Genomic DNA, 11160 nt, shown 5'->3' with positions numbered 1-11160 from the left:
AAGAGAGACAGAGAGAAAGAGAGACAGAGAAAAAGAGAGAAAGAGAAAGAGACAAAAGAGATAAAGAAAGAGAAGAAGAAAGAGGAGGAGAAGAAGGAGAAGAAGGAGAAGGAAAGAGAGAAAGAGAAAAAGAGAGAGGTGAAGAGCCACCATAAAATAGAAGGTCTAAAATTACCAAGATTTGTTATTTCTCCTTTTCAAAGCCTCTTTTGTTTAGGATTGCATTTACCATAAACAAAAAAAGCAAACAAAAAAAACAAAAAATTAATATATGGGGGTTAGTTTCACAACAAATTAATTATAAAAAAACTGCTATTTTAGCAATTACAGGAATGGTGAAAGAAAAAGAAAAAGAAAGGGAAAAAAAAAAAATAATAATAAAAAAGTGGTTTTAGTATATGGTTTCCACATAGGTAACTCCTCAAGTACTTAGTCACCAAGGAGTCAATTACTAATCCTATCTCACATGTTTTAGTATAGTTTAATTATTGTTTTTATGCTAAAGTGATGCACATTTAATTTTAATCAGTCTGATACCCTCTTTTTCTTTTCTAAACTTGTACTCTCCAACAATGTGGGTTAAATGTACTTTAGTGTTTTCCTGTATCTTTTGTTTTGGGGAAAATGTTCAAATTGTAAATTCTGTGAAATCTACATCTTTTAAGAGTCTAAGTGTGCAAAGATTGGCAAGTATGTTGTAGTCACACCAATAAATCAGATTTCTGATATACAGCTTTTACACTTCTTTCCTGTAAAACTTCAGACTGAAATAATCTAGTAAAGAAGTACAATTGTAATGTTTAGTTAAATGTCCTCCTTTCATCTTTGCATAAATTCAACATTACTTGAACAATTATCTTTTTTTATGTGACATTTCCATACATACATTTCCGAATGTATAACAAGCAATTCCATAAACTGCTCAATTATTAAAGTCAAAATTTACTTTCATGTTATTATCATGGGAAGGATTTTCCTGTTTCAACTTTTCTTTTCACTTTCACTGATCTTACTTTCCTTTACCCATTCCCGACGGGCATGGCATGTACGTCCATGCCCACGGTGAGCTTACTTGTTTGTTTTTACACATAGATGGCTACACGTACTAAATCACCAATGAGCCTGTCTCGCCCGTTTACCATTTTCTTTAATTTACGAAAATATTTTACGTTATCTTATTTTGCTATTACTAATGTTTATAACATTATAGTAATTATAATATTTATAATCAAAATAACACCATCAATATTCATAGCACTAGTAAAAAATACATTTTTCTGCCAATCCAAGGAAAGGTGAAATCAGGTAAGGCAGAGCCATCTATGTGTAAAGACATTTATGGCAATGGGTTAATCATCATCCATTGTCTAGTGAACTTTTCACCTCAAATAAAAATCTCGGGTAATAGGTGCAAAACCCATACAGTCTTGTTCTTTACATGGGAATAACATATAAAAACATATTTAAATTGTTTCCATGTCTTTACTTGGAAGCTCACAACAATAATATGGACTATACCACCTAAGCTGTACACTGGCAGAGGAAGGCAAACTGTACAAAAATATTTTTTTTCTTTTATCTCATCTGCAACATCATTGGATATTGGACCAAACAAGGCTAACTGTCAGAATACGATGCTCAATCAGCCTGGAGCAAAATTCTAATAGAAAAAATATAAGCTGCACCTGATCGAGCCCAGTACGGATTGATTTAAAAGGTATAACACGTCATCTGGAGACTTCCATACCACTTTCAAAAATCCTGATCTTCAAAGTGTGGGGGGTGGGGAAAAAAAAAAAAAAAAAAAAAAATATCCACCACATTACTGGATAACCAACTTAACATATAACAATATATATAACCATCAGATCTTCGAATGAGAGAAAAAAAAAAAAGGAAAAAGAAAAAAAGAAAAGAAAAGAAAAATCCAAGTCAATATGACCGAGTGCTTCAAAATACTGCAGTCCTTGGCTGTTGTTGACAACAGATCAACAGAAGGACTGCACAATTTAACAACTGGTAATTTACTCCATTTACTATAATACCATTCATCTACTCACACACAAAAGGCTTCCTCTACCATCATCTGTACTGACCATGCAGATATACATAACAAGGAACTGGCTCGCTTCAACCAAACTGCGTCCACAACACTATAAAAATCAGTTTCAGTGACAATTCAGTCACACATGAAATGAAGTACAAAAGCCATTGGTTTATCAAATGTAAAATGACGAAAAGAGAGCAGGGAAGAAAAAAGGGGGGGAGGAGAGGGGGGGAAGAAAAACGGGGGGAGAGGAGAGTGGAGACGAGATGAGAAGAGAGAGGAGGGGAGACAGGCATAGAAGAGAGAGGAGGGGAGACAGGCATAGAGGAGAGAGAAAACACGACAGAAGAGACGAGAAGAGATGAGAAGAGGAAAGAAGAGAAAGAAGCAAAGAGGGAGGAGAAGAGAGGGGAGAAGAGAGGAGAGAGGAGAGAAGAGGGAAAGGGATGGGAGGGTAGAAGAGAAAGGAAAAAAGAGAAGATGGGAATGAAAAAAAAAAAAAAATAATAATAAAAATAAAAATTATAAATATTATCTGCACCAACTAAATATGCTATCAATTTCTGCTTGTGAGTCTGTTTATTTTTTAGAAAGAAGATTTGAACACATATACAAAAAGGTGTAAGTATTAAACATCCAAAAGATAACAACGAATAACATCAAAAACAACGTTGAACCCAGATAGCCAGCTCATTATATATAGGTCATAGTATCATACAAGTTACAACCACTCACTAAAGTGCCCGAAAATCCCCAATGATTCACTACATCTGGAGAGAACCTCAACACTGGACCTTGATTCACTTTTTATGAAATATTTAGAAATTAATATCTATAAATGGAACTTGGTGCAGCATACAAAAAATGCTTAAAGTTACCTGTACTAAAATACGCGTTCTGTCCACTATAATCGACTCAATTACTGGAGAGTCTAAACCCTCACTGCATACATGTGCAATAAATAATGAATATACACAGAACATCCCACATACACTACCGAGCAGAAGACTTAGGTTAATATCTTGTACAATTTCAAGTCACAGTTTAGAGCTTTAATACCTGATTCCTGAAAATATTTTCTTCTGTCATAGCAAGGACTATGAAAACAGAACATTTTCAATGTATCACCTAACATAACATATTTAAAAGAAGTACTTCTTGGATAAGATACACTTCCAGAATAGAGTTTTCTTATACTTATATCTTCTATTTACATAATCAGATGACAAACTAATCAAAATCAGTCGTCCTTAGACCTTGTCAAGAACACAGAAATAAAATTAATTCAAATTCAGTCAAAGATATTGGAATTTAAGACTTCTTCATTCCAATCGCACAGGTGATCAACAGGTAAGGGGAACTTTCCTAAGTGGTACCATCTCTTCATGTCCAGCAACGACACGAGTCTAAGGAGAGATTTTGCTCTCAGACCCGACTGCCTAGAACACCTCTCAAATCCTTCAAAGTTCTGGAGGTTACTTGGAAGAGCTGGAGCTGCAATATCAAAAGCTTCCTTTTCTAATTTTTCGAAAGTCTGGTGGAGCTTTTGTACTGCTTGCACATCCTGTTTTCTCGGCGAGCTCTTCGTTGATTTACTGTGCATGCTGTCACTTATTCTTAATGATTTAGGAGAATGATGTGGGGGAGACTTTAACTTTCTCTTACCAGCATTGTCAACCGAGAAAAAGGATCGAATGTCAGTCTTCATATTTGAATATCTATTTATTCTTTTCTTGTGACTCCTTGGTGCTGGTGGGCTTTGGATGGATGGGGACACATACAAGGGCGAAACAGGCTGTTCTGCATCTGCAGACTCGGGAGACTTGCACACAGAGAAGAAACTCCTGATGTCTCGTGTTGCACCCGGTGAAACATCTAGCTTCAGTTTCTTTACAGGTGGAGAAGCACTTTCAGGGGCAACAGGATCTTCTTCTGCTGAATCTACAATGAAATCTGAAAGTCCACTCTGTTGGTCACTTATCATAACCTGAGCCTTGAGTTTTGCTCTTCTCGCCTGCCACTCCCGGTCATCATGCGAGGGGGACCTGGGTGACTTGAGAGATCTAGGACTAATAGGAGATTTGGAAATGTGAGTCTTTGGTGGAGAACTGTGCGAGGAAAGACACTCTTCTGGCTGTGGGGGCCTGGGTGCTGTGTCTGGACCAGCAGAGCCAGGGGAACCTTTGGGATTGGGTGAAGTCTCGAGACTAGAGGGGAGGATCTGAGAATCGGTTACGCCCGCTTGCTGGTCTTGTATGAGGACCTGAGCCTTTAGCTTGGCTCCTCTGCCGTGCCACTCCCTTGATGGCGAGAGGTCAGCGCCCCTTACTGGGGATACATAATCTTTGTCTAATACCTCATTGTCCTTGTCATCCAGCAGCAGTTGAGTCGGAACACACGATATTCTGGAAATCCGCTCTTCCTGGCAAGTGTCTTGCTCCTGCTGCTTATCGATGAATTCATCTGAATCCAGATTTGTCCATGACTGATGGTCCAAGGCAGCTCTGGGAGATTTGTTTTTCTTTGTACTCTCAAAAGACAAACTTTCAATCAACTTAGAACTGGGTCGCCTCTCTCTCACTGGCCTACTCTCTGGTACATTTTCAGAGACACTCTGTTTGACCTCTTCTTTACTTACAGGCACTACAGATGGCTCTGCTTCTACGGTGTCCTTTAATACCTTGACATCTGAAGATTCTAATAATTTACCTCTTCTCTTCTTTCTCGGCCGACCAACCTTCTTACGAACTGGATCTACAGAAACTGGTTTTGCACTTTGGTCTATGATTGGCTCTTCCTCTTCAGCAGGCATAAACACAGTACTTTCCTCACTAACTAGGTTGGAAACCGTTTCTGTACTACTATCTTTGGGTGCCATGGGATAGTCTTGTAAATCTCCACTCTGGGCCAGAGTTTCAGGAACAGGGGTATCGTTATGATTTTGTGCTAATACATTTGTATTGGAACAAAGCAAACTCTCCTTCTCTTTGACAGTATCAAGTACGGTTTTCTCAGTTTCCCCTGCATGTTCCAATCTTTTCTGCACATCTATGTCACTTCTGCACAGCTCCTTCAATGTGCTGAAGTCCTGGATTTTCTCATGGGTCTCACTTAAGACAGCGCTATCACTCTTTTGTCGTGTCCTTGTTCTAAGCTGTGGCTTTTTGTTCACGTTTTCGAAATTCTGAAGGCCTGAGTTTTGAGGACTGGCTTTCACAGGCCCTAATGTGATGTCCGCTGATCTCGTTCTCGATCTTCTCCTTGGAATTACTGTACTGACTTTCCTATCACTGTCTCTTGCCTCTGTGGGTTCCTTATCAGCAAAACTTAAAGTACTTTCTGATTTGTCATTGACACCAATTTCTTCCTCAATGGCTTCTAACTCTGAACACGTTTCTGACTTTTCGACCGACGGCACACTTTCTCTCTCGGCATCTTTGCTTTCTAAATTAACATCTAATTCACTTGCTTCAGGTACAGTGTCTCTCTCTGTGCTTACTCCTTCATCTGTCCAATCTTTACTATCAGTTATAATTTGGTCCCTTGTGTCCTTATTTTCTGAGGAAGCACCTGTTATGGTTTCGAGTGAATATAACAATAATTTTGCAGTTTCTGAAGTGTAAGCAGGTTTTTCCTCCGATTTCTCTGACAAATCACAAGATAACGAGTCTTCACTCGTTGCAAACTCATCTTGAGACTGATCCCCTTCCCCATCACCCTCACAGATATTGACTGGCATTTCAATGGTATTCTTACAGGAAAAGAACAGATCTTCACCCTTGGATTGAGCAACTTTTGAGACAACAGAAACCTCTCTTTTCTCCACCTTTTTCCCTGCAGTTTCTGTTTGTGAGTTTCTTGAACTACTATTGTCTAGACTTACGGAATTCAATGTATCACTCGCGCTAGGACACAAAATTTCACGAACACTACTGTCACTGGTCGTACCTAAGGCTACTGTATCTGGATTTGTTTGTTCACTGCGAACAGGATCTGCTTTGGTCGCTCTGAGAGGCTTCATGCTTAAAAGGCCAGTCTGGTCAAGTTCTGAACCAGGACTTATTGGAACTCTTTCGGGCCCTTTCAACTTAGCACTTGGGACTTGAGATTCTCTTTCGTCTACACTAACCTTTTCAACATTTAGTTCTGAACTAGAGGCCTCTCTTGGGTGACTTGATGTGACAAATTTGTTTTCTCTCAGCATGGTTGGTGCCACTGGTTTACTGGTATTCAATTTGCACACTTTGCTCGGATTCACCCCAATCTTGTTACCCTTCATGGTGACAATCGGACTTGGTACAAAGTTCTCCAGATCTTCAACGTTTGGGAACAAAAAGTGGCTAGGGTTAACATAAACAACATTATTGGCATCAGTCACATAGCCAATTTGGTTCGTAACATCCCCCAGTGCAGAGTCCCCAACAAAAATAGCATCCATACTAGCATACACCTTAAAGTTAGGATTCTGAGGTTCTGTGAGGAGAACCGAGACCTGTTCATTCAGCGAAGGTAAAGTGAAAAGGTCCAACTCCACTGTGGGAATATTTTCTTCCTCTTTGGTCATTAAATAAGGTTCATTTTCGGCATCCTCTTTATCCACTTCATTAAACAGGGAATCAATCTCGGAAAGATCTGGCGTCTCGATCACCCGCTCTTTGCGAGGTCGTCCTGGGCCCCTCTTTTTCTTCATGCCACCTCTCATTCCTTTGGTATTTTGCTTAGAAGATTTGGGGGTATTGTTTTCAATAGGATTATCTTTCAGTTTTCTTCTGTAGCCCTTGTGGTTTACTGAAGGCTTGGGACTACTGACTTTATCCTCCGCAAACACTTCCACATCACCTGACAGCTTTCTCCCTTTCTTTTTCAGCTTCAACACTGACGGGGAGACAGAGAGTAAACTGGCTTCGGGTTCTATACTGGGCTGTAACACCTGCTTCCGGCTTTTCTTGGACTGAGCAGGTTTCACATTCAGATCACCACTTATCGAAGCCTTTCCTCTGTCTTTAGTCTTTGAATACGTTTCCAGGCTGTTATTGTCTGCGGGCTGGACATCCACCACAGGCTGATTTTTTGGTTTCAAAGTTGCACATTTCTTGATTAATCTACCAAAATTCTGTCCATTAAGATTGGCTGACTTTTTACTTTGTACAAATGATGTAGGCACAGAAGAGGTCTGGCTGGTGCCACTACTAGAAGCTAACATAGTCCCCCCCGCTATCTGCACTGTAGTCATGCCCGCCATAGTTCTCGCTGCTGGAATCACCTGACCACTACTTTGTAATGGAATGATCTTACTACCACTACTCATCTGAACAGAGTTGCTTGCCGCAACTGCTTTGACGGCTGACTTCATAACTATTCGTGGTCCGAGGCTAACAAGTGGTATGCTATTAGAGACCCCAGTCTTTGGAAGCAAAAGTTTACTTGAACCAGAATTTACCGCCTGCTGGAGTTGCACTTTCTGGTACAGGCTGCCACTACTGGTCGTCACTAATTTCAAGCCACTAGAGTTTGCGACTGCACTGACATCCCCATTTGTGTTGCGAGCCCCAGCCTGCCCGCTGACTTTGATCACGAAATTTGTCCCGCTCTTGAGGGTCTCCCCACTTATCCCCATTATGTCCTTGGCGGTGCTTGCGGGCAGCACTTTGGTGGTGTTCTTGGCCACCTTCACAATGCTATGAACCTTCCTCAAGTGGCCGCTCATGCTGTCCATGTGAACCCACATAGAGCAGCTGGTGCACCGGATCATGCCAATCTCGATCAGCTTCATCTCGTGCGTCAGGTCAGAGGCAGCTTTCTCGGCCAAGTGGCGGTGGTAGCTCTTGGAGGAGGGGAACCAGTGCCCGCAGCAGTAGTTCTGCCGCTCCAGCCCACCCAATCCCACCAGCTTTATGGGAGAGCTCCGGCGCCTCACGGAGTCCATGTTGTTGAGGGTTTCCCTGGTTGACAAGGTCGTTGGGGTGGTTATGGTTGTGACCATCACGCTTATGGCTGATGGTCCACCTCCTTCCACACTCCCTGGGAGCATCTGTGAGGGAGGAGCAGAATCATTAATAAGTTATTTCTTCATGTAGTTCTTGAATAATAATAACAAGAACAAGAATAAGAAAACTTATTCTCTTCAAGGAAGAATTTTCAGGTAAAATACAAGCACAATTAATTAATACAAAAACAAATGAATATATAAACAGAGATTAATTACTAAAAAAACAAATGGCAGAAACAGAATGATAAAAGTAATATGCAATGTCTGATTTTCTTGCATTCATACCAGTATGCAATAAGAAAATGTAAAAAGGGGATAAGACAGAGGAGAAATAAAAAAGGAAGAAGGAAACACACTCATAACAACAGGATTGGGTCAAATCAATATCACGAGGCATGTAAACAGAACTGGCGCCACATGCAAGGAGTATGACAGTATGATTACATTCCTTTACTAAACAAAATAATTCTATTGTGTGTGTGTGTGTATTGGGGAGGGGGGGGGGGGTGATGTTGCTATACATATAGACATGTATGTATAAGAGGAATTTTTGAAAATGTAACATGCCTACAACTCTTTTATGATATTTTTAAAACATAACTTTTTAGGAAAATAATACACTTAGCTATAGTGATTCAACCAACGTAAAGTTACTGATACCAAAATTAGAATAACAGAGCTTACAAAAATATAAATAAAATCACACAAATAAATAAACGTTACTTATAGTTATTCTTGTTGCACAGTTACAGACTACCTAGAGATGATATGAAACCTGTGCAAGGAAAAGTCTATTACCAGCTGAACACAGCCTATCAAATGACAAGACCTTGAAAAATGGCCAAAAAGTAAAAAAAACACTTATGCAGAAAAGGAGGTCACAAGTCCCTACAACCCACACACCCCAGAGACTCGCCATCAAAACAAATCGAATGCCCAGATTTTGGGTCATGTGCAAGCATTTATGTTGTATAACAGACGCAGAGACAAGTGCCGCACAAGCCCTACCTGTGAGGACTCTACCGTACTAAAATTCACAAGAAACCATGGCCTCTTATTCCAATAATTTGCACAGGACTCAGCATTTTTAATTTTGAAGTTCATTTCTATCACAATGGCTGATCATGAAAGCTCTTCTACCTCTTGATAATACAGCATATTCAAATACATCTTCTTGATAAAATATCATAATTACATAATAAGAGGCATCACATTCCTGTATTCTATTGCTCAAATGTCTGATCTACATAGCAAGTTCCCATATTCCATAGTTTAAACATCAGATCTACACAGCTAATAACATTACTACATTCACCATATAAAAACTATTAGGACTGATTCCTTGCTACTATTTTCTTGTTTCTTATTAATTTGATTTTTTTCATCCATGCTTCACATACACATAACGAGAGTCTCCCCCCCCCCCCCAGACTTTCCAACACATATGTCCAAATGTATGAAGGTAACACATATGTAAATAGTGTCTTGCATTTTAGTGCACACAGCAATATGTATACGATCAATATTTTAACATTTAAAGTGAAAGAAGCAACATGTTTCTTTACTGTCATAAGAGTAAAATATATTTACATCAAATGACCATATTCCTGACTTTAAAGTTATTTTGATAAAAATTATTTAAACATTTACTGAATTCTCTAACTTCCTATAGCAAATCTGCTTAAAATGAACATAACCACATCTACTGAACAACAGAAGGAAATCACATACAAGTCTTATAACTAAGTTGATGCACACTACTTAATGTTTCTTTTATAAGGAAACCACAAGTACAAACACATTTTCCCAAGGCACCACCAGTTTTTTAGCAATATTAATCAATGGTCCTTTTACACATGCTATTACCCCATTTTTTTTCTTCCCAAATCATGTTCTGCCATATAAAATGATCTGATAACCATCCTGGGTTCTCTATCCCCTAAAGGTCATCCCTCTTAAATTCAGCCACACTTCAGTGAGGACGTACATGATGCAGGACAAAAAGTTCCAATATTTCCACAGGTTGCTGGAATGTGACTGTGACTGTGACATTTTCCACTCTCAATATAGATTTTGGTTCAGAAATTCAAGAAATCCAGCACAGTTTTTTTCTGGGAACTGTATAAGAGAACAGCTGGTGTGCCACATCTACAGAGGACTGAACAGATGAAACCAACCCATAAAGATATATTTGACAGAATAGTGCAAAGTATATAGCTGATGACTGACAAGTTGGTGATGAAAAATAAGGAAAATGCAATACTAATTAGAAAAGTTGCCAAACATCGCTGACCTCTCGAATGAAAGAAAGAAAATTGAGAGGAAGGGAAGCATAGTCATTCTTTTTGTGTTAATATACTGGAAACACACAGAGCACCTGACACACACAACATCTGCCATATAAAACACCTGTCATCCATTATTTTCAATTTACTTATTTACAGAACATACCCTTTAGAGGATAACCATTTTTCACACAAGTAATGATCTCTTAGCAAGACTTTATCAATATATGACATTCATAGAGTAATGTATTCAAGTATATTTATGATACATATTGATAAGTGTCTGTATTACAGAGTCAGTCTGTTTTAGGCAGTGTGCAATCAGCTTCATCTTTATCCTCATCTTGTTCAAGCATAAAAGTTCTCAATTATGTGATAAATACTAATACAGTGACTCCTATAAAAAAAAAGCAAATACCTCTATCAGAGTCAGAAGGCAATATTAACTTCTGAAAAATACCTATACAGCAAATATAGTGCTCATTATATACTATTTCTTTCACCTCTAGAACGAGTCCCATAATAACACCTGCAGTTTATGTTATTCAGTTTCAGAGGTACACTTAAATCCCCTGACTACAAGGTGACCAAAATACAACCTCTGGATACATGAATAACGGGGAGTGAATCACTCAATCCCTAATCTCATGGATGAGAATAGAATCTATAAATACTTTACTTATATCTCCCTAGACCAACAATATACTCAAACTCATGTTCCAGCCTAAAGTTGGTGGTCGTCCAAACAGGGAGATAAGTCACCAGAAAGTCTGTGTGGGTATTTAAATATTATCGGGCATCCACTACCTATTGCCAGTCAGCTGTATAAGTGCCTGGGG

At 39.1% G+C, this 11160-nt stretch overlaps 1 protein-coding gene across 1 annotated transcript in view; it reads right to left on the bottom strand.

Annotated features, from left to right (window-relative positions):
- Window positions 1-2921: 2921 nt before the first annotated feature.
- The window catches only part of LOC125048277 (titin homolog), a 15751-nt gene continuing 7512 nt past the window's right edge, over window positions 2922-11160 (bottom strand). Inside the window, exon 3 of the mRNA XM_047646900.1 lies at window positions 2922-8078. Coding sequence (XP_047502856.1) covers window positions 3339-8078 — 4740 coding nt within the window. The 3' untranslated portion in view covers window positions 2922-3338. The remainder of the gene's footprint in view (window positions 8079-11160) is intronic.

The sequence above is a fragment of the Penaeus chinensis genome, chromosome 43 (assembly GCF_019202785.1).
Source record: "Penaeus chinensis breed Huanghai No. 1 chromosome 43, ASM1920278v2, whole genome shotgun sequence".
In the NCBI taxonomy this organism is placed as follows: Eukaryota; Metazoa; Arthropoda; class Malacostraca; order Decapoda; family Penaeidae; genus Penaeus; species Penaeus chinensis.
This window is presented reverse-complemented; position numbering and strand designations above follow the sequence as displayed.